The 26,811-nt window shown below is 50.0% G+C and overlaps 11 protein-coding genes across 11 annotated transcripts; 6 read left to right on the top strand and 5 right to left on the bottom strand.

Annotated features, from left to right (window-relative positions):
• Positions 1-129: 129 nt before the first annotated feature.
• Positions 130-1,202, top strand: A1O9_00266 (uncharacterized protein; the record flags this gene model as incomplete). Its single annotated transcript, XM_013409430.1, has 2 exons — positions 130-305; positions 455-1,202. The coding sequence occupies 2 exons, from the start codon at positions 130-132 to the stop codon at positions 1,200-1,202; spliced, it is 924 nt and encodes a 307-aa protein (XP_013264884.1).
• A 1,501-nt stretch (positions 1,203-2,703) lies between these two features.
• Positions 2,704-3,659, bottom strand: A1O9_00267 (14-3-3 family protein; the record flags this gene model as incomplete). Its single annotated transcript, XM_013409431.1, has 4 exons — positions 2,704-2,820; positions 2,872-3,184; positions 3,240-3,546; positions 3,599-3,659. The coding sequence occupies 4 exons, from the start codon at positions 3,657-3,659 to the stop codon at positions 2,704-2,706; spliced, it is 798 nt and encodes a 265-aa protein (XP_013264885.1).
• Positions 3,660-5,123: 1,464 nt separating this feature from the next.
• A1O9_00268 (uncharacterized protein) lies at positions 5,124-5,590 on the top strand (the record flags this gene model as incomplete). Its single annotated transcript, XM_013409432.1, has 3 exons — positions 5,124-5,251; positions 5,327-5,392; positions 5,482-5,590. The coding sequence occupies 3 exons, from the start codon at positions 5,124-5,126 to the stop codon at positions 5,588-5,590; spliced, it is 303 nt and encodes a 100-aa protein (XP_013264886.1).
• A 331-nt stretch (positions 5,591-5,921) lies between these two features.
• Positions 5,922-7,976, bottom strand: A1O9_00269 (uncharacterized protein; the record flags this gene model as incomplete). Its single annotated transcript, XM_013409433.1, has 2 exons — positions 5,922-6,119; positions 6,168-7,976. The coding sequence occupies 2 exons, from the start codon at positions 7,974-7,976 to the stop codon at positions 5,922-5,924; spliced, it is 2,007 nt and encodes a 668-aa protein (XP_013264887.1).
• A 475-nt stretch (positions 7,977-8,451) lies between these two features.
• Positions 8,452-10,343, top strand: A1O9_00270 (uncharacterized protein; the record flags this gene model as incomplete). The annotated part of the gene is made up of 4 exons (XM_013409434.1): positions 8,452-8,530; positions 8,580-9,179; positions 9,232-9,545; positions 9,612-10,343. The coding sequence occupies 4 exons, from the start codon at positions 8,452-8,454 to the stop codon at positions 10,341-10,343; spliced, it is 1,725 nt and encodes a 574-aa protein (XP_013264888.1).
• A 3,107-nt stretch (positions 10,344-13,450) lies between these two features.
• A1O9_00271 (uncharacterized protein) lies at positions 13,451-15,087 on the top strand (the record flags this gene model as incomplete). Its single annotated transcript, XM_013409435.1, has 2 exons — positions 13,451-13,905; positions 14,064-15,087. 2 exons carry the CDS (start codon positions 13,451-13,453, stop codon positions 15,085-15,087), a joined length of 1,479 nt encoding a protein of 492 aa, XP_013264889.1.
• Positions 15,088-15,563: 476 nt separating this feature from the next.
• On the top strand, positions 15,564-16,457 carry A1O9_00272 (uncharacterized protein; the record flags this gene model as incomplete). The annotated part of the gene is made up of 2 exons (XM_013409436.1): positions 15,564-16,127; positions 16,191-16,457. 2 exons carry the CDS (start codon positions 15,564-15,566, stop codon positions 16,455-16,457), a joined length of 831 nt encoding a protein of 276 aa, XP_013264890.1.
• A 529-nt stretch (positions 16,458-16,986) lies between these two features.
• Positions 16,987-18,672, bottom strand: A1O9_00273 (uncharacterized protein; the record flags this gene model as incomplete). Its single annotated transcript, XM_013409437.1, has 1 exon — positions 16,987-18,672. One exon carries the CDS (start codon positions 18,670-18,672, stop codon positions 16,987-16,989), a length of 1,686 nt encoding a protein of 561 aa, XP_013264891.1.
• A 910-nt stretch (positions 18,673-19,582) lies between these two features.
• On the bottom strand, positions 19,583-21,633 carry A1O9_00274 (uncharacterized protein; the record flags this gene model as incomplete). The annotated part of the gene is made up of 5 exons (XM_013409438.1): positions 19,583-20,048; positions 20,167-20,514; positions 20,569-20,785; positions 20,840-21,178; positions 21,234-21,633. 5 exons carry the CDS (start codon positions 21,631-21,633, stop codon positions 19,583-19,585), a joined length of 1,770 nt encoding a protein of 589 aa, XP_013264892.1.
• A 2,081-nt stretch (positions 21,634-23,714) lies between these two features.
• On the top strand, positions 23,715-24,241 carry A1O9_00275 (uncharacterized protein; the record flags this gene model as incomplete). Its single annotated transcript, XM_013409439.1, has 2 exons — positions 23,715-23,875; positions 23,923-24,241. A coding segment is annotated over exon 2 (252 nt), but the record flags the coding sequence as incomplete, so codon positions are not given.
• A 954-nt stretch (positions 24,242-25,195) lies between these two features.
• A1O9_00276 (uncharacterized protein) lies at positions 25,196-26,257 on the bottom strand (the record flags this gene model as incomplete). The annotated part of the gene is made up of 1 exon (XM_013409440.1): positions 25,196-26,257. One exon carries the CDS (start codon positions 26,255-26,257, stop codon positions 25,196-25,198), a length of 1,062 nt encoding a protein of 353 aa, XP_013264894.1.
• Between the last annotated feature and the right edge of the window lie 554 nt (positions 26,258-26,811).

Genomic DNA, 26,811 nt, shown 5'->3' on the forward strand with positions numbered 1-26,811 from the left:
ACACAAGTGGTGAGTGCCCTCGCTATCGACCATTGTAACTGCTCAGGGTCGGTTACTAATTCTATAAAGCTGTGCTTCTTCGTCCTTGCTTTCCTCGCCCTCACCTCATCGACAACAAGACTCACCACCATGTCTCCAACATCTGCAACGTACTTGCTTGATCCCGAACAGGCTCGGCCTGTAGAATTCAACTACCAGAATTGCATCTATCATGTCTGTCCCAACTGCGCCAGAGCTTATGAGCTGAGAACTTGTCATGGTGAACTCATCGTGACCTTCGAACTCTGCGAGAAGCATGTTGATGCGTGAGCTTTTCCCCACTATCCATTTGACTCCTCTGCCACGTTGACCACCCCTATCCTTACCATTGCCAAAGCTAGAGTACAGCTGCAGCTTACAGTCTACGACTATGCTTCCAAGTTCGAACCTCAAACTGACAGGTAACAATCCGCAGACACAACGACCGCCGCTTTGATCAGGATCTTCTCGATCAAATTCGCCAGGACATCCATCTCGTCTACCCACCTGAGATCTGCGCTATAACAACACCCCCCGAATGGATCCCAACTCTCCTGCATGGCGACTACACCCGTGTCACCAGGGACGTCAAGCTCGAGACCGCGGAGCCAGTGATCATCTTTGCCCACGCCGATGGCTGTTCACGGTCTGAGAATCCAGACATCGTCATCATCTCGCTCACAGCCATTTCCCACCTAGACGACATCGCCAGAACTCATCTTGCAAATATCAAAGATATTCTCGACTCAGACAATCCCACCGCCCGACTGGCCCTCAAGGCCGAGCACACGCGTCTCGAGAATTGCCTCGCCGCAAGCAACACCGCGAAAGGAATGTACATAAAGTGCTGCACCGGCGAGTATCGCAATGCTCTCGACGACGAACTAATCCCCGACTCGACCGCACCCAATGGCTACCGTTCCTCAGACTTCGGCTACGCGGTGCTCGATCTCGAAGGCCCATGTGAAAGGAAACGCTGGACATTCAATGAAGACGGCTGGCCCAACCCCATCCCAACCACATTCACTTACTTGAAGCTGAAGAAGCAACTCGAGCACGTGACCAATGGCCAGGAGACTGAGGATGATTTACTGCAGACGGCTTGGTACATGACCCGCAGCGGCAAGCGGAGCGAGGGGTTTTTGAGGAAGTATCCAGATGGGAAGTACACTTCGCGAGGTTAAGCGGGCAGAGCAGGCATGCCTGCGCTAGGTACCATTCAAAGTTGGAGGGAATCAGTCATAGCGTTGGCTCGGGTATCATTATTGCATGGCGCAGAGAGTGAATGGCACAACAAACATGGCGTCTTCAGCCACTCACGAACGCGTTTTCACTGAGGGAAAGTCTTGAGAGACACAGATGGGACAATCCAATCAACATGTACAGAACCATATCTTCCGACCAGGCAGGCAGACTCGCAGAAAATAGGACAATCAGCCCCAATTCTAGGCAACATCATCAGAAGTGTCAATATGAACCCGACAGCTCGGTTGACGTGATCTTCTTTGAAGCCCTTCCATGTCCCAACGTGGAACATCATTCGCTCCAACCACGATGGTGCGTCCCCTGAAAATTTCACCTCATATATTTCATGTACATCAGAATGTCTCGATCTCGTTTCGCATTCGCTCCGTTGCATGTGTAGATCCGGTTAAAGGTTATGCGGGTCCATATACTCCGCACGTATATGCGTAAACGTACACGTAAATATTTTAGACATACAGGAACCCTCTCCTGACCAATGACCCCGTCGTTTTTTCGTCGTCGCGGTGACGGTGACCACAGCTCTCAAGCTACAAGATTGGCCACCTACAGACCAGTACTGACCTACACCTGAGGGAGGGTGGAGAGCTGGAGCAAGTCGCACTATCTTGCCAATTACATTGCTTCGAGCGCCGTCTGTATCCCATGCCATTTCCATTCGAGAAACCCCTCGGCGGCTAAGAGGTAGGAATAGTCAATGTGAGTACAGTTCTATACGAGGCGTGTTACAGGACCTTCAGGAAGCCGTCGAGCGTGCAAGGGACGTAGTATACCAAAGCAATTCTATTATCCCGTCTGCCACTTTCCTGCCAGCTCCATAGTGCTGGATATTGGGATTGAATTATCTCTGTGTGGGGGTAGAGTGCTGATTCTCCCAGCCAAAATGAGCTCCCATATGGAGTTCGAGAATGAGAGGTTGGCCTGTTACATGGAACGTTCGAAGACAGAGGCACGTGCTTGAGCTCGGTCTGTGTCGATTTTGCCTCTCCCATATCTACTATACGGTATGCTGTGCCACTCATAAAGCAGAGCCGACATCATACTCCTGCAACAAAGTCCATGCCTTACGCCCGAAGGAAAAGTACACTAGGGATAGGGAAATTGGAAAACACGTAGAATGGCGGCAACGTGGACCTATGATCCGATTGATATTGCTATTCTCCTTTGTGTCTGAAGTTTTGTCTAAAGAGTAGCTGACTCATTGGTTTAATCGGTTTGCACCGCTGCCCCGCAGATGTCTGCCTTATCATCTGCAAAAACCTATCTTCAATTGATGGATATCAGGGGGAGTATTTGGGAAGGAAAGATCGAAGGTTACTTGAATGTGCCCCAGCTGTTCAAAAACCACCCACGCAATCTCCATTTTTAGCACAGCCTGGGATATCACAAATGACGCCTCAGAAGAACCAAAACCCTGCCCGCTTACTCGGCCTTGTCGGCGGTAGGCTCTGGCGCAGCAGTGTCGTCAGTTGCCTTGGGCTGCTCGCTCGATTGACCCGCAGCTTCCTGTGGCTCCGCCTCAGATGAGGTCCAGAGAGTCTGCAATTCCGTTAGGGAAACAAAGGCCAAAATCTGACTAGAGCGACTTACCAAGTTGTCTCTCAACAGTTGCATGATGAGTGTGGAATCCTTGTAGCTTTCCTCGCTGAGAGTATCAAGCTCGGCAATAGCATCATCGAAGGCTTGCTTGGCAAGATGGCAAGCTTGGTCAGGAGAGTTGAGGATCTCGTAATAGAAGACTGAGAAGTTCAGGGCGAGACCAAGTCTGATGGGGTGAGTGGGAGCGAGATCGGTTTGGGCAACCTCGGTAGCAGCCTTGTAAGCCTCCAAGGACTTGTCGGCAGATTCCTTTCGCTTATCGGCGGTCGCGAATTCGGCGAGGTAGCGATGATAATCACCCTTCCTGTTGAGGTGTTAGCTCCGGAATTATGCGCGAGAGAAAGTGAGGTTCTGCTTACATCTTGTGATAGAAGACCTTGGATTCGCCGGTTTGAGCAGAAGCAATCAAATGCTTGTCAAGGACTTCAAGTATGTCTTCGCAAATCTTGCCAAGTTCCTTCTCGATCGTTTGGCGGTACTCCTTGATGAGCTTGACTTGAGCCTCATTGCCTTTCGATTCTTCCTTCTGCTCGATGGATGTGACAATTCTCCAGGAGGCACGGCGAGCACCAATGACGTTCTTGTAGGCAACAGACAGAAGATTTCGCTCTTCCACAGAGAGTTCCTGGTCTGCAGAAGCAACGACCTTCATGTTCTCAACCATTTCTATGGTAGATGTATCAGAAAAGATCCAAGGCGCAGGGGAAATGAGACCCACCTTCATATCGCTCAGCTTGCTCGGCAAGCTTTGCCAGGTAGACAGACTCCTCCACACCCATTTTGTGACGTATGACTTAGAATGAGATAGATAAATGGACACCTATTATGATGAACGATTAGCGGATGTATTTCTGCAATAGACAAAAACCGCAGATCATCAACGCATGGAAAAGACGGTGTGATGGAGCGGCAACGAATGGGTTGAGAGCTCGACAAAGAAGATGGTAGCCAGCCGCGCCCTTCCTTTCCCTTCCGCCATTTACAGGGTCGGTTTTGGAAATGGAGGCAAAGCGAGGGTTGGAAGGTGGGATTGACGTCAACTATCGAGCTTGTGTTGAGGAAGGGCATATCGAGGTTGGCCAACGGCGAACAAGTGTGTATAACAGCAAGACCACATGCAATCAAAGGAAGGCATTGTTCTTGCGCCCATCCATATGATTTCCTCGAGCGCATTTGAAGGTAGATTGATCGCGGCGGAAGACGTGGGGTACCAGGAACCCCTTGTTGTGGGCTGAGATGCAGCGGGTAGTGCAGGAAAGCTTACCTTGAAAAGGGAACCGAGAGAGGAAGAAGAACAGAGGGCGAACGAAGCGGTAGATGAAGACAAGGGAGGTGGAAAAGAACAAGAGAGGTGGAATGAGTTGGCAGTTGTGTGGGATTGGAAGAGGAGTGGAAGTAGAAGTGGAAGTGTTGTGTGCAGAGAACGCAGGCAGTGGCAGTAGGAGACACGGGACAGTAGTGGACAGTGGGCAGGAGCGGACAGGGGAACCCAGAGGCCTCAGGCAGGGAAAAGGGAAGGAGCAACCAGCGCCCCATTGACAGTGGGCAACGACTTCAACGGGCAATCACAACCACGGGAAAGTGCAACACTTGTCCCGATCAGGGATGGCGCCATCTGACCTTCACAGTGACGCATGCCCAGTATCAATAATGTCAAGAATGGCGAGCCATCACTGCCCTCTTCTTCCCACAGGCACGGAGACGGAGATTCACGATCCAATTTTGACTCTGAAACCTGAATCAGCCACAGTCATTCGTGTGTTTCAGCTTTAACGCTCGCCATTGCCAGGTTTCATGGTGGACTGAGGCCATTCAATGTTCTGTTACCACTGCTCGTGGGACTGCGTATCTCGTCGATTCACTTACCCAAACACCTGGACGCAGGTCGATGAGAAATTCTTCAGCATCATTGCAAGCAACACAATATACCTCTTCATTATTGCAAATTGCCTGCGTTCAGCCTTATTGTTAGCACAAACAAACGCGTACTTAATGATTGATATTACCATCTCCTTTTCGGCAAGCGTGACTGTCGCTGTTGACTGCTGCTGAGTGATCCGTGCCCTCTGTGGGTTGTGTTGGTGAAAACCACGTGACATTCAGCTTCGTTCGTCATAGGGCTATTCTGACGACTTCAAGCGAGCTCCCGCAGCCTGCAGGTAGACAACCAACCTACTACTACTCGAACACTCACAATCTCAGCACTTCACCAATCGACCTTTTTCCAGCCCCTCTGCTTTATCATGCTACGAACACAAGCAATCAAGCTCGCCAGAGCCGCCCCCGCGGTTCGGAGATCTTTCTCTTCAGTCGCCATGCGGGCAGCTGAAGGAGACACTGGTGCCACGAGACCAGGTGGTGTTGCATCAAGGTACGTCAAGAGCCATCCCTCACGATGCCCCTGAGACTATGTCGTTCAGCGTAATGCTAACAGGGTGATGACCAGTGATGCGTTCACTCGCCGTGAGCAAGCGAGCGAAGCAAAATACATTCGAGATAAGGAGTTGGAAAGGTACGACCATGCTGAGTTACTTTATCCACCTACCATTATCAACGGCCGTTCCACCGACATACTTGGGCTAACCCATCATTCCATGCTAGCATCAAGAAGCTGAAGGAGAAGCTTGAAGCTCAGCGTGAGCACCTCAACAAGCTGGACCAACACATCAAAGAGATGGAGAATGAGAGATCTGGTGGCGAGCATCATTAAACCGGAGTGATCTGGCCACTCAAGCGGCATGGGCGAGGTCGAGGGAAAGCAAAATAACCGGCGTGGATGGACTTCTCGTACCCCTGGGACCACATCTACGATGCACAAATCGTCTAATTCATCCGCCCGGCAGTCCCAATTTGTCTAGAGCGTTGCTGGACCTGAATGATAATTCCACTCTCCTCTGAGCGTGTTTCCAACAAACATAGAAGTTTCGTTCTTATTTTACACTTTCCGGAGCCCCCCGGTCAATAGACCTCATGACAATGCTTCTATCCTGCACTGGCTTGGTTGTGTAAAAATTCAGACAGTCCTGAGCTCCTGCTTTTTTTTATCGACGTCCCATGTAGCTGCGATAGAAGTCTTGAACAGCAGCGCCCCCACTGCCATCCGTTGACCCATTCAAGTAACCCAAGCTGTTGGCAGACTTTTGAGCAGCGGCGACCTTCTCTTGGAGAGCAGCTGTACCCTGATCAATGGCCTGGAGTTGGATCAAGTGAGAGTTGAGGATCTTCACAATTTGCGTGATCTGTTGGTTGTTAGTGCGTGTAAAGTATCCATGGGTCGGGTGACTTACTGGTTCATCCGCCTTCCCATTCTTGCTCAAGCTTGTATTCGCCGCATTCACCTCTTCCACCATGCTTGCTAAATCACGTTCCATTTCCTCAAGTCGCTCTCCAAGTTTCTCCGCTAGTTTGTATGTTCGTTCTCGTTCTTGGTCAGGTCCTCCCAGTTCACTGGGGTTCCCACTCTCCTTGGCCAAAATCTCATCGACATCATTTTCATACTTGGTCAGCCAACTTTCCAATTCTGCTTGCTGGTTCTCGATCGCAGAGAGTTGCATATCAACGCTCATAGTCTGCCGCTCGCAAGTTCGCGTACGCACATACAGCTTGTCAATTTTGGAAGAATTGTCCACTATGATCTGGTCCCAGCGAGCGATAGTCTCCGCGTGGTCTTTGAACTCCTTGGAGTATCTTGACATATCCGTGGCCCACCGAGTCAGGATTTCGTCCATGGTTTTGTTGCGGAGACGAGACTGTGCCGGTGGAGCAGGTCCTGCAGTCGATGTCTGGGCACCAATCGCTCCTGTGCCTATAGGAGGTGCGGATGACGCCGTTGATGCAGTTGCTGCAGCAGTAGTGGCAGGCTGTGTGGTGGAGGTGCTTGTATTTGCTCCAAGGGAGAACAGCGGTGCAGACGTACTAGTTGATGCTGCTGGCTGTGAGGTGGAGGCGGTCGGCTTGGGACCAAAGCTGAAGCCACCTGTTGCCGGAGCTTGGGATGCTGGCTGAGAACTTGAGGGTGCTGCAGTAGCTGGGAACGAAAAAGGACTTGCACTTGATGTGGTAGTGGTGGTCGGGGCAGTGGTAGTGGCAGCAGGGTTTGAACCAGTTCCACCTAGATTAAACCCTCCAAAAAGAGGTTTCTGGCCAGTACCTGACGCTGCAGGCGCCGTTGCCCCAGATGTCTGTGTAGGGGTAGGTGCGAATGGAGAAGGCTTGGTGGCTCCACCGATTTCCGGCGCCGATGGCTTCGAAGACAGTCCTGATCCATTTTGTGCAGGCGGCTGCGCACCGAACAGTGGTGTTGAAGATGTAGGCTGAGATGCAGCTGGGGCAAGTGGGGTGGAGGATGAGGCAGTAGATGAAGCTGCACCGCCGAAGGATAAAGTAGGCTTTGATTGTGGGGCTGAAGTGTTTGCCGCAGAAGTGGTAGAGTTATCTGATGGTTTGGATGGCGGTCCGAAACTGAAGGGACTTCCAGCAGGCTTAGATCCAAATATCCCAGCGGGCTGCGCAGGTGCTTTTGATGGTGCATCCGTGGCAGGAGGTTTCCCAAAGCTGAAGGAGGGGCTCTGGCTTGACTCTTGTGCAGGTTTGGGCGCGAATAAGCCAGCACCACCAGTACTTGCCCCGAATGCAGTGGTGGATGGTGGAGGGCCAGCAGGAGTGGTCGAAGGGTTGCCAAAACTGAACAGACCACCGGCCGAGGACGTAGCAGGAGTTGTTGAGCCAAATAATGAGGGTGCAGAGGTTGTGGGCGTGGAGGACTTGTCTGGAGTACCAAAACCAGCGAAGAGAGATTTGGGGGCGTCGCCGCTCTTGTTCTCGTCCGGCTTGCTTTGGCCAAATTTGAAGCCTCCAGCACTCGCAGTGTCTGTACTCCCAAAGATGCTAGGAGATGCAGGCTTGTTTTCTGTTGATGAGGGTTGTTGCGGCGCACCAAAGCTGAACCCAGTTGTACTGCCAGTCGCAGGGGCAGAAGTACCAGTATTCCCAAACAAACTGCCGCCAGCACCTGATGGTTTGCTTGTTCCAAACAACGACGGAGCGGAGGCACCACTTGAGGACGCTGACGCGCCAAAGTTGAAGGGCGATGCCATCTTTATGTGTAGCTTTTGGTTGATCTAGGAAATGGGCATTGCCGCAGCAGTGATGTACTTCTAGAGGCAGATGGTGGGATGTGGCAGCAGCCAAGTCGATCAGTTGAAATGGATGAGGTGGATCGAAGAATATGGATAATGGCTGCTGGACGCGAACTCCGTTGCCAGGATTGAATTGTTTGGCGAAGAGTCTGAGGGCCAGGTTTGACGCGCTCCTGTAGAGGCAGGTTGGAGGCAAGGCGCGCGGTGGACAAAAAGTAAAGTTGCAGCCGCTACTCCCCAAAGGAGCGGAATGCCAACCTCATCCTGAAATCCAACCAACGCCCTGCCGCTGTCACTGCTTGCCTGTGCCCGCCTCTCTCAGCCCCGGTACTCATCCCTCCTCCCTCCTCCCTCTTTCGGCTGACCTTTGATGATCTGGTTTAACTTCTCTTGACTGTTTTAAAGCAGCCGTCTACACTTCCATAGAAGTACAATGTCAAGACCGGTCTCAAGAAACAGCCTTGAACCTCCTAGGAAGAGTGTTGAATTGCAAGACCCTGGTGCCCATGAGCGTAAGCCATACCATTGACCGTCTATCTTCATATGCTAAAGGTCTTTCAGTCTCCTCAGACGGCGAAGAGTACTTCTCTGATGCATCTGAAGGCCGAAAGAGGTCCAGACCTGTCACACCTGCTTCCCCAATTCCCAGAACGCGAGTAGAACGGATCGATAATGAGCCAAGCTACGGCGAGGTTCCTGGAACTCCTGCCTACGAAAAGCGTATGCTTGATGCTGTACCCGATGAGGTCGAAGTTCTCTCCCCCGAAGCCGGACTCCGAAGTAAACGAAGCAGTCAATATCTTGAGCCTCCTACCACTCCCGGCGGCTCGGTCATTCCTCGCATGGTAGTGGAGAAACTAGACCCAGATGATACAAGCTATGGCGAAGAACCGGGCACTGCTGCATATATTCAAAGACAAATGGATGCTGCTCCAGATGTGATACTTAAAACACCTGCTCCTGGGAAGAGGGCAATGTATTCCGAAGATTCTGAAAGCACTTCCAAGCACAACCGCTCAGGCTCCAACTTTTCCATTCCCGAAACCATAATCACCCCTGTGGATGACAAGCCTGTGCATGGTGATCTCCCAGGAACGGCTGCACACAAGAAACGAGCTTTAGCCGCGTCCCCCGATTTCCGGGAGAAGCCAACCGACCAAGGTAAACCCACAGTGTAGAATCACAACTCAGGAGGGCCATTGACCTCATCCAGGGTCACCCCCTCTCGAAGGTTCGATGAGACGCTTTAGACAGATCTCGACAAGTCAAAAAGACGACGACGATGACGACGGAAATGGTAGCGCTGATGATGATGAGGACGAGGACGAGGAGGAGAATGGCACTGGTCGCAACGACTTTGGGGACGACTTTGATGATTTTGAGGAAGGTGCACAGGCTGGAGCTGATGACGACTTTGGGGACTTCGATGAAGGATTCCAGGGGCCTGAAGCTGAAGCTGAAGCTGATACTGTGAAGACACCACCTGTATCTACCTCAAAGATCAAATCCATACCTGCCGAGACTTTCGTGAGTCCACCATTCTTTAGCATTTTTGCTTTTCATATGTCTGTGCTGATAGTTTGCTGCCTCCAGCCTCTGATTGACTTCGACGCTTTATCATCCTTACCGGATCTTCTTGCTGCGACACAGCTACATCTCGACGCAATGTTCCCTATGTCGACCGCCGACAATATTGCATCAATTCCCAAACAAGTACCTGTTCCAGAAGGCTCACCAATTTTCCCATCAGACCGCTCTCGTTCATTATGGAAACAACTTGTCACACCACCGCCTCTCCAACCACCCAACTGGACCCAATCTCGGATCAGGCGGCTCTTTCTCGTCAGTTTAGGTGTTCCAGTGGACCTGGACGAGATATTGCCTCCCTCCAAACAGAAGAAACTAATACTTCCAGATATCAATCTAGAACCATCATCGCGTAAGTCTGAATCCGACAAGGCTCTCGGCTCTGTCGCTCGGTTGAAAGCAGAAGCCACAAATGAGTCAACCGGGTCCGTGGATAGCACGCAATCGGGGACGAAAGACCGCCCTAGCCGGCCAAAGCGTCTGAAGGGTCCTCTACCGCCGCCAGAACTCGATCTTGTCTCGGTCAAGAGGCTTTGTGCAACAACAGACGAAAAACTGGATGGATTCACAGATGAAGAGCTAAAAGCTCATGTGAAACTGTTGCAGGATACGTCTGAGAAGACATCAGAGTTGTTGGAATACTGGCTCAAGCGGAGAGATGGGCTGAGGAAAGAGAAGGAGGCCTTTGAAGGTGTCATTGAAAACCTTGTGAGGCATGCTAGGAGAGTCAGGAAATGAGGTGCGGCCCATCACTGCGCCGCTCCAATATTAAAGGGTCTTTCGAGGAGGTGCCGAGGAAGTGTTATCTTGTTCGGTAAATTACTTTTCCCAAGCCATCAGACCGCAGCGATCTGGCTTCTCAAGCCATTCTATATCTTCCCTAATATGTGGCAATTCCAACTCTGAACTAATTTGCAACCGTTGTCAGATCATTGCCTGTGCGGCTATGGTACAGAGCAGATATGGTCCACACGCCTTAAAACATTAGTCACGTGGCACTTTCGAGACCACCGCTCTTAAGCCACAATCTAGTCTCGAGACGACATGACATAGCCCGGTGGTCGAATCCCACCTCAAAGAAGGAAGAGAACGGAGACATCCTTCATTTCTCTCCTCAGAGCTTCATACCACGCCGTATAGTATCTAGGCCATGTACGAAGTACAAATCTAGACTCTCAGAGCGTGCATTGTGGATGAATCTTCCAACATAGGGTAAACTAGACAGGGGCCCCTGGGACTACTTCACCATCAGCAATTCTGATTCGCCATACCTCAGCAGAGAGGCGGAAAGGTTCATCCCAGACGCCAGCGCTGGGCCATGAAATTGCAGGTCAATTGCCGCTCTCGGACGGCTGTATTGCCAAATCTGGCAATGACTGGGATGTGTGATGTTGTGTAAGCGCCACTAAAGAGGAGATTTGAGCCAGGGAGTGACAGGGGTGAGAGTAGGGTGTCTGCGAGTACACATTTGTCAACGGCCGCAAGGGCTGATCGATTCTGGGCGGAGGTTAGGTGGGTGGGTGTGTGAATGTACGAGTAGATACCGTGTATTGCCAGAGTATAATGTCGTCTTCAAACTCGCTGGTTGTGTAAAGAGTCGTCTAAACAGACTGTAGCCGTTACAATATTTCTGGAGAAGACGAAAAGGAGGTAGTGTATTGTATGGCTCACTTTCAAGGATCCTGCCCATTGTAGACCGCTGTCTAGAAAACGCTATACTCTTTCGATGCACAAGGACAGGAAAGTCGTTGTCAGAAAATAAATGCCCCTTCAGTTGTGGCGGATTAACTACCTGTTTCGAGAATTATCGGAGGTTCGGCACGCCGCCGCTACTGACGGCGTGGAGAACTTTTATCGCCCCAACATAATTCTCCTGTGCATTATGTCGACAACACCTGAGGTCTTGTCTTTATCACATAAGGCTTTCCACTGGTAACGTATGGATACGTTGACGAAAATTCTCTTCAATTCATAGCGCTCGCATCTTGATTCATCTCACATGCTGGTGAGTTCGCTTATGAGTCTACCCGACCAAGACGAGGTTCCCCCTTTTGCATCTGTGAGTGACAGTTAGCACGTGAAGGAGTACTGTGTATTTGATTCTCCTTTCGCATGGCACCATCAGCACTTTGCGAAAACAAGGTACTTCGTTGACGCGCCCTACTGATTCGCAAAGAACGTTTTGTAGATTATGCCGAGCTGCTCACTCCCCTATCCTCACAACCCTTTTCCCATTTCATGTCGAACCCAACGTGACCCTGATATCAGCAGCTACTTGGCGGTTGCCTCAGCTAATGAGGACCTAGAAGCTGATAAGAATTGGAATCAGTATGCTCAGGCAGGCTCGAGAGGACATGTAAACCTGTTCATAGAAATCGATATGAGTTCTCACGCTTTGGAATGTCGCAAGAACTCTGCGATTGGCAAGGAACGTAGATCTTTTGCTTTGGACAGCGTTGCAGGCGTCGTACCCTGACTAAGGGTTCACCTTCTATTCTGCAAATCTTCCCGAATAGCATGACTGGCATGCCACTGTCTGCGGAGCAATTTCGCCGAGGACGAAGATAGTGGAAAGAGGAAGGGCAGGAAACTGATATGTATGGGTTCCGGTAATTAGTGAATCTAGTGATATTACTCAGAACAGGTTAGTGAGTACGAGGCTGTCTGCGGAAGAAGCCAGCCTGTCTGACAAGACAATGAGTCACCCAGACTCACCCACTGCAAGATAAACAGGGGCTGTCAGACGTCCTGAATTTCGGTCTGAAGGAAGCGGGCGGCCTAATCTAACCTCACTCTTCCAGCCTACGAGTAGGTGTTCTGACACAATGGACATCGGAAAAACTCCCTCTATTATTTTATCTAGTTCGCTGAGGCTGCTCTAAAATGTCAAATCCCTGGCTTGGAGATATATCCTTTCAGTTTCCGTATTCTTCCCGTCCAGATCTGCCACGGACGACTAGCCCATCGCCGCTAGCATTATGTCAGCCAACCCCCTAAAAAGGCCTCGACAGGAGCCAGTATCATGTCGATTTTGTCGTTCTAAGAAGCTCAAATGTAATCGGGAATACCCGTGTTCCAATTGTGCTGCCAGAGGCCTCGAGTGTGATGGTCCAACTCTGCGTAAGTCTTTTTTCATTCTTATCTCAGTACCAGTATAACCCGAGGCGATATTTGGGATGCAGCAAGGTAAAGATCGACCGGACGAAGAATAAGCATTAGATACCAACTGATGAAGATTACTCGATATGACATGTCATCGGCAGTTAAATACCTCTGTACAAGTGATGCACTCTCATGGTTTGCATTCTCTTTCACCACCAACCTCAACTCCACTGGAGTTCAACGCATGATTCTGACCGAGTGAATGACCAGATTCCCAACCCCGATTACCCTCTCATGGGGATACAACCACTTCCTCCGTTCTGGAGCGGCTGAAACGGCTTGAAGAGCTGGTGCTTAGATCGTCTCATTCTAATTGTCGTACCTCAAGTGAACTCCCATCGACAACATGTGAAATCGCAATGCTCCCTAAAACTGCCTCTCCTTGGGCTTCTGAATATGAAGAAGTTGTTCAATCACTTGAGGGTACCGGCACTCGTGATACAAACTCCTGGATAGGGCCACGGTCCAGTTGCTTCTTAATCCAGCTCCTTCCTGCCCCAGAAATAGCGGCACTCCATCTCCATACTCGATCTAGTGGACTTCTGGGTGAAGCGCCGGTCAAGCATTCTGGATACAAAGCTTACTGTCTACCGCCGAAGTTAGATGCAATCATATTTCTTGATATGTACGTCCATTATATCGACAGTCTCCAGCATGTCATATATGTACCGCAAATTCGAATAATGGTAGACGACATCTATTCAAATATCAAGGATGCCGAAAAACTCGTACCCGGACAGCTTGCCCTCTTTCTAGCCATTTTGGCAAGTGCAGCGGCGACATATCAGTTCTTTTTCGACGATGTTCCACTCGACCTTTCGATTTCCGATGCGTCTCAAGTCTCGTTGTACTGGACTAATTCTGCATTGGAGATGTTGGAAATAGCGCGTCGAACATGTGAAGGCGTGATTGAGGACATCCAAGCTACAATACTGCTGTCATTTCTCCTATATCATCTCGAAGGCTTCTCTGCTAGGGTTCGTGGTCTGTTTGCTTCGGCTACTTGCATTGCACGCGACCTGTCGCTCCACAGAATCGACGTTCCAAGTAGTCAGATTTCGGACTCTCGATCACAACCCGATCCTGTGTCACTCGAAATGAAGCGGAGAATATTCTGGCATGTTGTTGCCACTGACTGGTCAGTGTGCTCGAACCCTTATCTCGACAACTTTCATTTTTGTTTTCTCCAAGAAGTGTCTCACGACTTAGTCTGAGGTATCCTCCTTTCTTAAATTTGACATCTTATTTTGAGGAAGCAGCCACTGTTGCTCGGGATGCAGCTGATGTTAATCCCAGGCTTCTATCACTGAGCGGCGGCCCCCAAGAAGGCACCTATAATATGCAGCCTCGACATATGATTGTGAAACGACCGCGAAATGTTGATGACAAGGACCTACGACAGAATCCCAGTCTTGACCAGCCAATTTCATCTCCAACTGTTATGTCATATTACATACAGCGTATCAACCTGGCCGATTTATGCCGCAGGGTCGCAGATACAATGCCATTACTTAATGTGGAGGTCTCGCCAATAAACTACCAAGATATCATTGCACTGGACAAAAGATTTGAAGCATTCCTGGAAGAATTACCAACTTTTCTCAAAACTGACGAACAGAGTCGGATGAGTAGCGAAGAAGTCATGCTCAAGTACCCTCAGCTGCGTGCTCAAAGATATGCGCTAGGAATGATAGCATTGACAAGACGTTGTAAGCTGCATCAACCCTTTCTTATCAGAGGCTCCATCAACAAGGGGTATCATTTTTCCAGGGAAGTGTCACTCAAATCAGCGCGCAGTGTTATCAAGTTGAAGAAATCAGTGGAATTGGAACCTGGATCTGTTTTCGCTTCAGATGTCAAGCTCACAGGAATATGTCACCACATCTTCATGGCGACAATAGTTCTAGTGACTGATTTATGCTTCAACAGAGGCCACGGAGATGATGAGGAACGACACTATGAGGTAGTTGAGGCTTTGAAGATCTTAGAAGAAGCCAAAAGTCGATCTCGAATGGTTGGTGAGTTCGTGGAGTCATTGGAAGATGTTCTTCGGAGGCACAAGGTCCACCTGCTCAATCGGCCTCATACTACCAACAATGTTGGCTCATCAAATGCTCAAATGGACCAACCCCATAAGGATCTACAGACAACTGAAAGCATAAGGGTCAATACTTCAAACCCTTGGGAAACACTGGAAGATCCAATGAGTTATCCCTCTGAGTTTGACTCGGTCTGGAGAGACTATGTGCAACTTGGCCCAGTTCTCCAGATGCCAGAGTGGGATAGCTTGTTTTCTGACCTTGACAATGCTTTCAATTAGTGGAAACGGCTTTAGCTGACTGAAGGACAAAACTTATTGAGGCAGTCAGCGGTTGGAAGTTAATAACTCTGCTCAATCGTTAAGATAGACTAACATCTGAATTTGGTTAGCGTTGTGCTTGATCTTGGGGTGACCTTAATGCGGCAAGGACTTGGCGCAGGCTGGATGGAGAGTCGCAATCACTCCAACTGCCTGTCAGTACAAGTATGTGTATTATTGAATAGACAGACTGCAAACATAGACGCCTGTGCAAACGTCGAACTCCTCCCACATTAGAGCCACTACGCAAGTGATCTACATTCCTTTCAATTTCTCCTTCTGATCTCGTCGAGTGCGAGAGCTCACCATATTGTTTCTTCCTCACCAGCCGTTGCTATTCTCGCCATTCGTCGCTGTCTCGACATTCCTCCTTAGACACAACACGAAGCCTGATCGTACAAGAGTGAGGCATTCCGAGGTTCCCCAAATCTGTCAAGATGCCTGCTGCAACAGGATCATACTCGAACTCGCTTGACAACATTCTCCACTCCCTTCAACAATCCCTCAATCATGGCGACACCTCGCACGTGCAATCACAACTCCAGAAGGCAAAGCTAGCTCTCCTACAACAAGACGCACTAATACCCTCACAGCAGACACCTGCACCCACCCTAGCAACAGCTCGATCCATTCTGGAAGTCGGTGCTCTCCTGTCTATCCGGTCGCGAGATCCAGCTTCTTTCGTCAGATACTACTCCCAGTTACAGCCGTTCTACGACTATCCCCGCCTCCAGCAAACGCCTTCAAGAGAGAGATCGAAGATAACAGGGCTCTATCTACTGCTACTACTCAGTCAGGGTGACTATGCCGGTTTCCATACGCTGCTTGAATCTCTGATTGTGGCGGAGGGCGCCAATGGAGGATCGTCTGTGGAAGAAGATCAATTCATAAGATACCCTGTAGAGCTGGAGCGGAGTCTGATGGAGGGAAGCTACGATCAAGTGTGGCGGAAGACAAATGGTCGAGACGTGCCCGGAGAAGAGTTTGCCTTGTTTTCTGATGTAAGTTCAGCAGCTTGCAAGTTCCGCCACAAAATTGTGCAGTCACTAATCACCGGTTTGTAGATACTAATCAACACCATTCGCCTCGAGATCGCGTCTTGCGCGGCCCGTTCGTATCCATCGTTACCTATTGCCTCAGCTAAGAATCTCCTCTTCCTGGACTCTGAGGGTGCGGTCACCGAGTTCGCAAGTGAGCAAGGTTGGAGTCTTGAAGACGGGCGGATCTACTTCCCTGGCCTAGAAGATGCGAAGAAAGCCGAAGACGGTGATCAGAAGGAAGTGATCAATCACATGGTCGGGTACGCCAGGGATCTGGAGATGATCGTGTAGATTATGCGACCCAGTCACGGACTAGGGGAGGTAACGTCAGTTAAGCTGATCAGCACTTGTACTCATAGCATACACAGCCCGGCATGGTGTTTCGAGGCCACAAAGATTTGGCCGACTTCCAGAGCATAGAATTTGCATGAGATGAGATTCTTGTTGCAAGTCTTTATCCTGTGACTTAGTCAAGCAGCCCCTTGGTCCTGAAATGCGCTATCAAGAGCAAGTGCTGAGCATTATCTTGTTGCCTTCCTTTTTGAATTCATTCTCAGTTCCAGTGCCCAGTCATTTGTTCATTGTCTAATGTCTACGTTGCGACTGCTGAATATTCATCTCTCCTCTTGTAGCAGATGCAGTCCCACCTCGACACATTTCCAAGGTTCCACCTCGAACTCTTGATAGTTCCAGCTACCCCAATTCTCGGTGGTCCTTAATATTCAAGACCTTGATTGCTTCCATGATCCATACGTCCAAAAGCTCATCATCGTCGTCGCCATCCCCTCTATCTGATATCTCCTGTCTGAGGAGCCTGAACTCAAGCTTGTTGAAATACCCGACGACCAACTGTGTCATCGTTCTTTCTCGTGCAATCGATGGGCTTCAGCTGAGCACGGCCCTTGAAGCGATCGATGAACTTCCAAGTGCAAATCTTCTTGTCGTAGAAGCTGGTGCTGACGACGGTGTAGGTGGGGCATCGGGCGTCATCGTCACCCTCTCTTCTCGGCTTGCTGGATTTCAGGACCGCCTTGTAGCTGAAGCGTGGGAACAAGACCGGGGGGGGTTCCAGGCGGGCGGCGCAACAGTAGACCATGCTTTCGTGTCCGTCGCGGAATCGCTGCAGCGGCGTGATGCTCCAGGAACAGCCTGACAGGTCCGTGCCGCGGGTGTACGTGACTCGGATGATCATCGCGCCCGCGTGCATCAACGAGACGACTATCAACGTGTGGTGTTCCAATTGGCCGCCGAAGTGCTTGGTGCGCAGCGCGGTATGTTCTTCTTCGTGCTCTAGGAGCATCAGTTCGCCTTGATCGGTCGTGATCGTGCTGTATTCGTCCAAGACCTTGAGTCTCCACACGCCACCAGCAAACTTCATCTCTTTCTGCAGCACGGGCCGGTACGACACCATGTCGATCTCAAATATGCGTAGTGTCTCGTCGTAGCTGCCCGTGAGCAGAGGCAGGATTTCCTTCTTACCGTGCATCCCGGTGTCACGCGGTACGTGCATGGCTGGGAGTGGGAGGATTGCGACAACGCCTGCTCCGTGGCTACGGCGATCTCTCCAGAGCAGATTTGTATTGATGGAGACGTCATCGTAATTGAAGGATGGCGATGTAGTGTTTGGGAGCTGGACGGACGTGGCCATCAATGCAGAGTCGTCCCCGCCGCTGAAGACCAAACGGTCGAAGGTGTCATATGAGGAGCGAAGGGTAACGGCGGCGACCGTCCAGGCCTCAAGTTCATGCTTGTGGAGCTTCGCAGACATATGCGTGAGCTCTGGGACCTCTTTTGCAAGACGATGGTCGAACACGTCTCGGATTGCTGGAATCTCAACGATGACATAACTAGTGTTGCCAAATGATGAAGTGAATGCAAGGCCTGCGCGGTGGAAATCATCGATACCCGTGACGCCGTGGGTGCTGATCTCAGGGGACCAAGTGAACTGGGTGACTAATGGCTTGAGACCGTGTTCATCAGCGTCCGCAACCTTTGCAAAGCCCATTGGAAGGAGTCTGGCGTCCACTCGACGCCCAAGAACATCACCGTGCTTGTAGAACCGGAAGAAGTGAACGTATCCAGTGCTGGTGGCAACGCCGAGTAGCGAGCCATCGGTGGGGTGAAAGTGGATGTCAGGAATGGCACAAGAGAAGGATATCTTCTCGAGATTAGGTGGCAGCATGCCCGCGTATCTAGGCATCCATTTGTGGGTCACTAGCAGGATTTCAAGCGAGCCTTTGCGGACCTGCGCTTCGTACTCTGGGGTCTCCTCGCTGGCAAGAAGAGAGTAGGTCCCGGTGACCATGTACTCAGGATGAACTGGTGAAACCGCGACTGTGTCAATCTCCTCGGTGCCAGTGCGAGAGATATACTCTGGCTCGGCGTCTTCTTCCATGGCTGCTGACTGACTGTGGACAGGCCTAGGCATGAGTCTCAATTGTGCATGGAACTTGTGCATTCTGGCCCGCAAGCCGTGAAGGACACCAGCGAATTGGTGAAACTTCATGGTGAGAGGTATGATGCGCCGTAGTGCATCAGGAGGGTAGGGGAGGCAGCCTGCAAGAAAGGTGTTTGCGTGAGACAAAGAAATGGGAAAAACTCACAGGTGCGGTTTTGTTGAGGGAGCGAACCAGATCTAAGGCGACAGAATCTTTCCTCTTCTTTACATGCTTCGATGGATTCACTATCGTGCTCGCGCGACACTGGAAGATCCTCACCTGGTGTAGCAATCCAGACAACGATCGCGCTCCTGGGTGTATCAGGGTTCACACAAGATCTTTCAGGGCGGCAGTCAATATCTTCTGCACGGCCTTCCAGGTTGAATTTTGCAGTTTCATTTTCCACGCACTAGACAGGATCACAGCTGGTGCGTTTTGGAGGAAATTGAAGGGACAGCAAGTAGTAGATTAGATCAATTAATTCTATAACCCAAAGTTCACAAGTAATGTGTGTGAGATATGTGAAGTCATCATTGAAGACTACAGGCAAGGCTTTATGACGCTAAAATCCATAGCGCAGGCATTTGTAAGCTCCGCCGTAGATAAGGTAGCACAAGTTTGCTACGGTGGCGTAGATAGTCTGTCAGTAGTCACCCTCTTTTGGCGGCAAGAACCTCAATCAATTAGCATTCTAGCACGGTGGAAGACAGAGCTTGTCCTTGGACTTGAGTATGAAGTGACAATGGTTTTCGATGTCTCTGTTTTTAGAAGTTCAGGCTGCAAGTGCGTGTGAGCGAGAACCAAATCTGCGCTTGAATGCCCCAGCCATGAAGTCGGTGTGACTGTCAGGATGCTGAAAAGCTGTTCACCTGTTTTGACATTACCACCGGTTGAAGGTGATATACGATTCACCTGATTGCCCTACTTGTTTTCCAAGATGAATTTTGGGTGAGTCTCGCCATAGTTCGACTAGTCTACTCATTGCTTTGCCATTGCGAATACGCCAGTAATCAAGAGAGCACCTCGCAGGCCCCTATTGCCTTCTTCGGGTCCCAGGCTTGTCAGCGTAGGGATCGCGGTCCGGGGCCATATCAAGTTAGTGTTTGCGTCTGGTTTGAGAATCGAGGGCGTGGGAAGCGAGGCTAAGAGCGTGCCCTCTCGTAGACTCATATCACCAGACGGTCGAAGATCCTGAATGCCACTTGCGCCAGCACTGGAACAGATCAGAGAGCCATGCGCGACTGTAGACACAGCTTCAAATGGCAGCCGACTGTCTTCCATTTTGGTGAAATCTCCGAGTGGCGTTGGTGGAATTGGCAAGCCATCAGATGCCTTTCTCCCTGCGATGGCAAATCCTCCCTCGACAACAGTAGTTAGCGGCGGCAAGAGCTGGCCTGAGGTGGTGTGAAACTTGTGAACTCTGATATGCCAATCTGGCCATCGACTGCTAGGTGCTATCAGAGCTGTCTTTACCGTGAAGTCTGCGTGACGACTTGGCCTCCACGAGCTGACCAAAACTGGAATTTCCTGAGTCTTGTCCTCGCTCACAAACGTGGCTGTACTAAAGTGCGGCTGCAAAGGTCTCCACCTCCTTCCTATACCAGGATTCTCCTTGATTCAAACTCAGGGCTAGAGTGCTATCAGGTGCCATCTGCTGTATGAGAGCTCCTGTAGGCACACTAAAGCCGAAATGCGATGAAGACGCAAGCCTTCCGTACTTCGCTTCAGTAGCTTTCAAAGGCCAGGGACAGAAGTGCCCAGAGGAGAGTAAGAAATGATGGGAGCCACTATCGCAGATGATGTGCATGGGAGGCTCAACTTTTGTTGAGATCGAAGCTGTGCTAGATGGCAGCGACAGCTCTTGTGAGGTCCAGAATGTGTGCTCTGGAGGAAGGGCAACGACCAACAGGCTTTTCATGCATCAGTACAAAGACTGAGACGAGTTGTAGTCTTCACACATGTACATATTGGGGTAGAGGAAGCCGATATTAAGGGTACCGTCCACATTGAAAATATCAGGCTTTGACGCCCACCATCTCGGGTGCCGGAATAGAAGGCCTTTTACGATTCCCGGTTCATCCAGTGGGACAGGAAAGTTGACATCTACATATGCAGCCGCAAACCAGAAATCCCCCATTGCCCATCGGTATGTAAGACTCCTTCCAAAGGGTATCGCTGCACCTACATTGGCCTGTGAGTGTCGCTGGCTATCATGAGTAGTAGGCAATGACTCACCCTCTTGATTGAAATTTCCGGAAAATTGACTTGCAAATGTGCAATCACGTTCACGATAGGCCTCACATCGCTTTGGATCAATCTCTGCTGCCAATTTGACGTAGAGGAGCTGAGAGAATTGTATCGCGAATGAGCCTGAGTAGTAATCTGCTTGTTTTCCAGCATCGCTCCATTTACCGTCACTGGACCAACCCGCACCAAGATAGAACGAAACCAGAGCATCCAGGTCTTTATCCATTAAGGGCAGAAGCTTGGCTTGAGGGAGTCCACACACTCTAAGCAGTGCCAAAATAATCATCACACGAAACCAGAGCCAATTGGTCGGGGGCCTGTCCTTGCCTATGATCGACTCAAGGCCATGAAGTGATGTCTGACCTTGCCTTTGGAGTCTGACTGTTAAAAAATAATTCCGGTGATGCGAGCAAGGCATAGGAAATGATCTCCATTTCAACCATTCGTTGATCCCTCACGACAATAGGGCCCCAGTATTCTTCGTGGGCAGGGTCGGTCCCATTAGCTAGCCCACGAGCGAAATCTTCAGACACGGATATGACATCGTCATTCGTGCCGTCTGTGCCACTCAATAAGGCACCAATAGCCCAAAGTGGTCGTGCGTAACCCTCTAACTGCGCGGCGGTCTCGTCGAAGTGGGTTCTAGTTGCTGAAGGTAGTCGAATTCGCGCGCGGCCCGGGCTTTGATAACGACAGCATGCTCTCAATAGTTCGAGCGTGGCAGCCCGAGTATCATCTCTCGTAATGAGAGGGTTATCCGAGAAGCCAGTAAGCGGTGGCATTTGAGGACGATGATGCGTCACGTCCTACACGCCCCGACAGGGTCTTGAACGGACTTACCTGACTGATATCAAAAACGTGTCATTCAAGAACAAGGTTATATACATGAAGTCACACAACGAAGCATAAATATTCATCAGATGGGTTCAGACCTGTGATCATATTCTATGGCATTGCTTTGGTGGGAGGGCAATGGGGGGAGGAACGCAGCTGGCGTTCTGCAACGAGGACGGGGGACACCCTTTCCTGAAGGAACGAGTTTCTCCGGGCGGAGCCACTTCCCCCGAAATCTCGGTGGCCCGATGAGCTGTCGTTGCACCTGCCTCTTTCCTTGCTCTGCAGTGAGTCTCTCAACACTCACTCGCGTTCTGGTATAACTGCAGCCGTAGTCGTGTCTCTGGGTCGAGAAATCCTTCTGCACGCGCTGTGACATGCAGCGGGAACATAAACTCCGATTCAACGAGCCGTCTCGCTCAAGCTAACATGTTCCCTCAATCCTGTACCAAAGTGTCAGGCTCAACATGACCACCTCATCTTGGAAAATTGATCGACCGAATGATGAGCTAGATGAGCTGCCCGCTTGCTCTTCATGTCGTAGGTGAAAATTTCGATGCTCTCGGGAGTCTCCTAGTTGCCACCATTGCCTTCGCCTGGGTACGACCCCCGCCTCTTGGTAGGTATCACTCGATGTGATATGTGCTAAGTACCTTCTTAGACCTCCAGTGCTGTTACGATTCAAAACAGAAGCCAGGTCTTAAATCTGGAGCTGTTGAAAGCCTCAATATCCGCGTGGGTATGCTCATGGATTCATAGCAAGCCAGAATAGCGTGTTGATTAACCAATCTTAGCTGTGCTCGAGCAGATTCTTCTGGACTACAACGGTGTGCCTTTCGTGAGATTTAATTTGGATGGAAGCATTGTTCCTCGGGCGTCATATACCTCAGCTAACGCTTCAATTCGGGAAGGGCACGAATCCAGCTTCCCCCCTTCAGACGAGACTGATATCGACATACCTCCCAGTCCTCAGAAGGACAAGTTTCCACAATTGAATAGGCAATGCAAACTCTCTAGGACCGGTCATGCAGTACAAGACCTATCTCTAGGTGTTGGAGGCCGTTTGAAGCGGAAGGCTGACCAGCTGTGCCTAGAGTCATCTCTCCTCTGTTCTCATAGTGAGGATGTGAGACAACGTTTACCTTCACAAGATATCCTCATAGAACTAGTCGACGAATTCTGCATCTCATTCCACCATTGGATACCTTATCTTCACAAGGCTCGATGCCAGAATGAAGTAAGAAAGCCCACGATCAGCCCCAAATTCGTCATTTGTGCTGCATGCCATCGTGGCTACCGGATTACGGTGGCTCAGTAGAAGGAAAACATTTCTCAGCGATGATGAAGCGTACAGGCAGATTGAAGTTTCCAAGATGTTGGTGATGAAACAAGCTATGTCGGAGGTGTCATTAGAAAGCCTTCAAGCTCTTATCTTTCTCTTTTCGACGATGTGAGTACGACATATCCTGGCTAACCGGAGATGTTTTGGCATTTTAACAATTTGGTCAGCCCAACAGTGGGAAGTCCATGAATGCATTTTCTTCGATAGCGCTTCTGACAAGAGCCGTGGACTTCTTGCAATTGACTGTTGAGCCAGCAACCCCTCGTTCTCGGGTCCTGATGAAACCTCTAGCTCTGCAAGAACGTGCTCCCGACTGGACAGAGCTTTAATCTCGCAGACGTTTGTTCTAGTGCATTTTTCTCCTCGATAGGTCAGAAACATTATCCTGGTTCTCTGTGAGTCGTGCTCATATGCTGATCTTCTTAAGGTAGAATTCGGCTTGCACTGGATGGAATACAAGCTTAACATCAGAAGATGTCCACCGGCGGTTGCCAGCCGATGGCCCCTATTTTACGAGGGAAGTTCCGGTACCATGTCCCTTTTTCCGGGCTCTGGAATCGATCCTTCGCAAAACTTAGCATGTCCCTCACTGCTCATGTTCCAGCGCAGTACGATAATGAGGATGAGCCTCCATCGGATGCCCCCCTGGTCATAACTTCACCAGCAACAGTCAGTTCAGCGCCCGTCGATGCTTCAAAATTAGGCGCCTTTGCATACTGTATCGATGCTACCGAATCAATGAGCCAGGTGATCACATGCTTTTTACTACAAAGAATCGACTAGCAGAACCGACAAGATGTCGTAGATTGGCTCACACGTTTCAAAGAGCTGGATCTATGATCAGTGCAGTAAGTGGAACAGGAATAGTAAGATCTCCTGTACTGACTTCTTGGAGCTGGAAAGTCTTTCTCCCTAGCCGTTGGAAAGATTCAAATATCTCCAAAGACAAGTCTTTCGTCGACATGGACCCAAACCTTACCCTTGCTCATCTTACGCATAACACGTCAATGATTCTTTTGCATTATCCGATTGCATTTCCTCCCGTGGAATGGACAAACCTCATGCAGTTACCAAGTGCGTGTAGCGCAGAGACTTGCCATTTGGCTGCTGTGGAGACATCCCACATTGCAGGCAAGTTTCTCAAATATACACCCATTTCATTCGTGAACCCACAGTTTTCCTTCTGCGTGTTTGTGGCTGCTAAAGCGCTGTTAGGCGAGTTTGGGCTAGCGTTTCAATGCTCATGTTAACTGAGCTCAAACAGTGATTGCGCAAACGTCCAAGCAGTAGGTTGCACCCGAGTTCAACTAGTTGATCTCGAACCTTTGGACGATGTCGGCTCGATGGATGTGCCTATCTGACTCCGAAGAATACCGACAAGCTTGTCGCAGACAAGTTGATGTTGATGTAGCAGGTCAGTACGCGAGGTATCTGGAACTTTTACATCAAAGTGTCAGGAAAATTCAGATTTTCAATTTGATTTCCTAGACCACTCTTGCAGGAATCTGGGACATTCACCACGAACACCAGTGAACATACCTGCAGCGACAATTGCGAAGCAGGTAAGCCAGTCGGCCAGTACCAGGAATTTTGCCACTTCTCAAGGAAATACCAACATCCACACAGAAAGAGACACAAACTCGTCGATCAAAGAGGCCTAAACATATCCCAGAAGTACCACCACCAAGCACGACGGCTATGACCTCCCCTCAATCTATCCAAGCTACTGGCTTTGTACAGCAAAACGCAGTATCTCTTCCATAAGACATGTGTTGGATAGCCAAGTCTGCAGCCACGGACAGCAAGCTCCAATATTGGGTGTACAAGAACTGTCCAATGCAGAACATGTACATCCCCTGATTTATATTTCTCCTAGAAATGACGCGCTGTCCGATAGTGAGGGAACAGGAGTGTACCAGCAAAATCCGGATGCTCTTTTCCGATTGTCAGACACATTAATGGATGAACAATGCATGCAGCTGGACAGAGCCATAACCTCAAAATGCAAAACACGTTCTAGGACGACCGAAACAAAATTCCGACCAGTATTTGAATTGTGACTCTGTCACGTACTAATGGTCTACACGCACGTTTGATAAAGTCATCCGAGGGAGATACCTGGTCTAGCATCATACGCATACCAATATTCTATTCTGGTAATATGAATGCTAACAGAAACCCATTCTACAGAGCTTATTCCCGAACTCCAGCAGGAAGTAGTCAGCATAGGCGAGACCATAATCCCAATATCGTATAAAACCATGCTCGTTGTAGCAGGCGGTCGCGTTTCGCAATATGGCATCAAATGAACTCCCGTTCACTCTCGCATTCAGCACCATACACTGATTTAGTTTATCATCTGTACCCAACTCAGCTGGAGCCGATAAAGAGGCTAAATCTCGTTCGAGACACAGATCAATCGTGTCTTGGATGATCAACAAAGCAGCCCCTAAGAAGTCGTGGTCGCTGGGGATTGTGGACGACGCAGGAAGTTGTGCTTTGGAATCACGGGAGATGGCCTGCAGTGCCTGATGGATGAGCAACATACCGTTGGCCGCGATAACACCTGCATATGAATCACGGAGGGACTCCGCTGGATCTTCCTGGGGTGCGTCAAAGTCCCATACGGGGTCGAAAGGATTGTGATGACCCTTTAACTTGTCAGCATGTGCTAGTCGTCCCAAAAACATATCTGCACAGGCGATTGCCGTGTGGAGAAATATGACATCCTTCGTCCACAGATATGTCTGCGCAAAGCCCATAATGGCCCAGGCTTGGCCTCGAGTCCATGTTGAATCGTCATTGTAGCCTTGGTTCGTCATTCTGGCTTTGAATTTGCCAGGACTGCGCGGGTCGAAGTTTACCAGATGATAAGTCGAGTGGTCTTCTCGAAGTACGGTTTTCCGCACAGTTTGGGGGTGAGTCGTTGCGATATCTATGAGCATTGCATCCTGTTCCAGATGGCCGAGATAATACAGTAGGTTGAGATTGCACATACTATCGATGATGACAAGGAAGTTATCATTCATATCGCTGATGCTGTATCGATGGTTGACCGCTTGATCCCAGCTCCGAATTGCCCCTATGTCCGCATTGTAGCGTGAAGCAAGGGCGTAGGCTGCTCTCTTGACGGCTTGCAGGCTTTGTACATTGCCAGTCAGTTCCCAGTCTCGTTGCAATGCAGGCTGAACTATAAAGCCCATATCGTGGGTATCAGTCCGACTAGCCATATTCTGCAGTGCTACAGACCAGTGCCGACCGCAAGTCAAGAGATCACTGTATACTTTCGAGCGATACCACTCAGGAGTGCTGAGTTGTGCTGGGGATTTGGCTGCTCGCTCAATTAAAGCGTAGATACTTCCAGAAAAGACGCCACAGGTCCAGAAGCGTGCTTCTCAGTGCTTGTATCGTCCATCTTCAGGTCCTTACTGTGGTACTGACTCTGGGTAGGTCGCCAGAGGTGCTGGGAGCTTCAAGCCTCGCTCAGCAATTTGCAATATCTTTGCTAGGACGTTCTCTGAATATAGATCGCTAATGTCCAGGCCACAAATTGACGATGCACAGTGTAAAAGTCTCTTATTGGAACTCGGCGGTTGATTCACGCTTGACATCGTGGTGACTCTGTCGAGTTCAGAGACTGGCTCCTCAGAAACAGGAGAGGAGGACTCGGTCTCGGGCTGCATTGTCTTCCTTGCCTAAGCAGAATGGTCTCGCTGGTTGCGATTTCAACGTCAAGCGTCAGGTAATGAGGAAGAGACCACATGATATTCAGTCGATGACTATC

This window comes from Exophiala aquamarina, assembly GCF_000709125.1.
Source record: "Exophiala aquamarina CBS 119918 chromosome Unknown aczIA-supercont1.1, whole genome shotgun sequence".
NCBI lineage: Eukaryota > Fungi > Ascomycota > Eurotiomycetes > Chaetothyriales > Herpotrichiellaceae > Exophiala > Exophiala aquamarina.